The 2486-nt window shown below is 41.1% G+C and overlaps 1 protein-coding gene across 1 annotated transcript; it reads left to right on the top strand.

Annotated features, from left to right (window-relative positions):
• Positions 1-626: 626 nt before the first annotated feature.
• On the top strand, positions 627-2100 carry LOC149161660 (RING-H2 finger protein ATL2-like). The gene has a single exon (XM_089435543.1). It carries the CDS (start codon positions 920-922, stop codon positions 2003-2005), a length of 1086 nt encoding a protein of 361 aa, XP_089291669.1. The 5' UTR covers positions 627-919; the 3' UTR covers positions 2006-2100.
• Positions 2101-2486: the final 386 nt, after the last annotated feature.

Genomic DNA, 2486 nt, shown 5'->3' with positions numbered 1-2486 from the left:
TTTTTATTTATAATATTTCCCGAAAGAAACTCCATATCCTTTTTTTCTATTTGGCATATTTTTCTTGTATAAAAATATGAGTCATTATTTTTCTACCTATTTTTCTCCATTTTAAAAACTTCAATAAAATATTAAAATAAATTTTCTAACTAAAAAGATAATTGCTTTTATAATTTTGATTACTTATATCTTAATCCATTTCTAAGAGGACGAAAGTTTTCTTTAAAATGTATTTTCGCTCTTTATGGCGAAACTTCCTGCTCCTAAAATTTCGGGTAGTTTCACGTGACTTTCACTTGTCGTCTGTCATTGCCGTCTGCCGCGCGACACATTCCGTGTTCCAAAGTCTGTAGACGAACGCGACGAGCAACTGCGAAAATAAAGTACAAGCAGAAACGCGGTATCAGCTGGCCATTTCTGTCAATTTTCCTCCTTCGCGGAAAATCCCACTATTGTAAAACAACAATGCCGCGGAATACAGTGGAAAAAAAACAATACCGCGGAATATTGAATACGCGACGTTTTGAAATCTGTGCGGCATTCGATTTGACGTGTGTTGTAGTATATGCTCTTATATAAATCAGCGGATGGTTCACTGATTAAGAACGTAAAAATGTATATGGTGCGTAGTTTTTGCAGCCGTCAATCCGTCCTCGCAGCGTTTTTCACATTCGAAAACCATTGCGTGTTGTAAAAGGAAGGTGCGCCTGGACGGATTTCGTCGGAACTCAGAAGCTTTTTGAGTTTTCGGATTCATATATTCATCGGAAGTGCTTCCCACTGGAGAAAATTGAAACCAAGTTGCAGCCTGGCATTTTTGCAGGGCATGATATTTAAGACTTACTTGGGCTGAGGAGCTCAGAACGGCTAATTGAAAGAGATTTCAGAGGAAAATTCTGTGGTTTCGATTTGATACAGGATGAAAATGAGTAGTTTTAATTACCCTCCTCAGGACGATGGCGAGCCCCAATATGCTAGCTCGGGCAGTGGTGAAAATCGCATGCCTGATGATGACGACCCCAACTGGGGCGATGTTCCTAAATTTTACCCACAGCCAATTCAAGGTGATGCCGAAGATCAGCCCGCATATGCAGGCATCAATGAGGATTACCAGGAGCAGAAAAATGACATCAATGGTAAAATCATGCTATCTGGCATACTAGTTTTTATGGTTGTTATTTGTTTAGCCATTTTGCTGCACGTTTATGCCAGATGGTTTTGGAGGCGGTCTGGTCGATTCCCCAGCCGGAATCGACGGAGATCATCTTCTATCCGTAGTCGGTTTAATTTTATAGAAGAAGAACCGGCGTGGCTGCGGAACGTGGGGTTGCAATCTGCCGTATTAGAGACACTGCCCATCTTTGTGTATAAATCACAGGATTTCACAGATGGGCTGGAGTGCGCAGTGTGTCTGTGCGAATTCGAGGAGAATGAGAAAGCTCGGCTTCTGCCCAATTGCAGGCACAATTTTCATGTCGAGTGTATTGACATGTGGTTTCGTTCGCATTCCACTTGCCCCCTTTGCAGAACCCGCGCCGAACCCCTACACCCAATTCTGGAATCCCTTAGAACAGAGCAAGTTTGGGTTACAATCCCAGAGCCAATTCCTTCAGGAACCGCTGATAATCGCAATTCGGAGGAAGGGCCGACTGCAAGTTCTGGAGAAGATGATAATCGGCAGAACCCCACAAATATATTCTCTTGGGATAAGCAGAAGCAAATCAATGCAGAGATGGATGAGGGAACCTCGGGTGGAAGAAAAGCATTAATGGTGCCTCAGATTGGCATTGAAATACCCAAGCGAACCCATAGCTTTTCGTTTCGTCGCGAAGCCCATCAGCTTTGCTCGCCAAATGGTTCTCAATCGTTTTCCAGATCTTCTGTTAATCTCCTTCGCTCGCTTTCGAGGATGTTGAGCAGAGACAAAGCAAGAATTCAGGCCTCTCCAACAGATCATCCTGGTCAATTCGATGTTGAAAATAATGGTCCGGCGCAGGAGCAGTAGAGTGTGGCAACCATATTTTGTCGAGTAGAGATAAATAAAATACTGATAGAACATTGTATATTGAATTCCCGTCAGTACTCGAAGTGGTCTTAACATCCGGGTGTTTTACAGTTATATTTGAATTTGTTCTTATTTACCAGGTACATAAGAGTCCATACTCACTAGAAATCTATAGTATAGGGAATGATCCATTCCTCGGGTATAAGGAACCTAAAATACGAAATTACTCTCTATGTTTTCTGCCATGCTTGATCATTAGCCGCTGCAGTAGGAATAAAAAATACACCCTTTATTTTTTCTACGATTCTTGAGCATTAGCCGCTGCCGTAGGTGATTATTTCAAATGTATATGCTCTCAGTGTTTACAAAAGACGTGAAATATTTTACAGTAGCAACGTTGGTAAGAACTTGTATTATTTATTGATTTTTTAATTTTTTTTTTAGGATAAATGATATTGATAATGGGTCTGGAGTATGTTTA

Source organism: Pinus tabuliformis, chromosome 5_2 (genome assembly GCF_031772625.1).
Source record: "Pinus tabuliformis cultivar Carrire ecotype Pingquan chromosome 5_2, CPIR1, whole genome shotgun sequence".
Classification (NCBI taxonomy): Eukaryota; Viridiplantae; Streptophyta; class Pinopsida; order Pinales; family Pinaceae; genus Pinus; species Pinus tabuliformis.
Note: the sequence above shows the minus strand (reverse complement) of the source record. Positions and strands in the feature narration are given on the sequence as shown.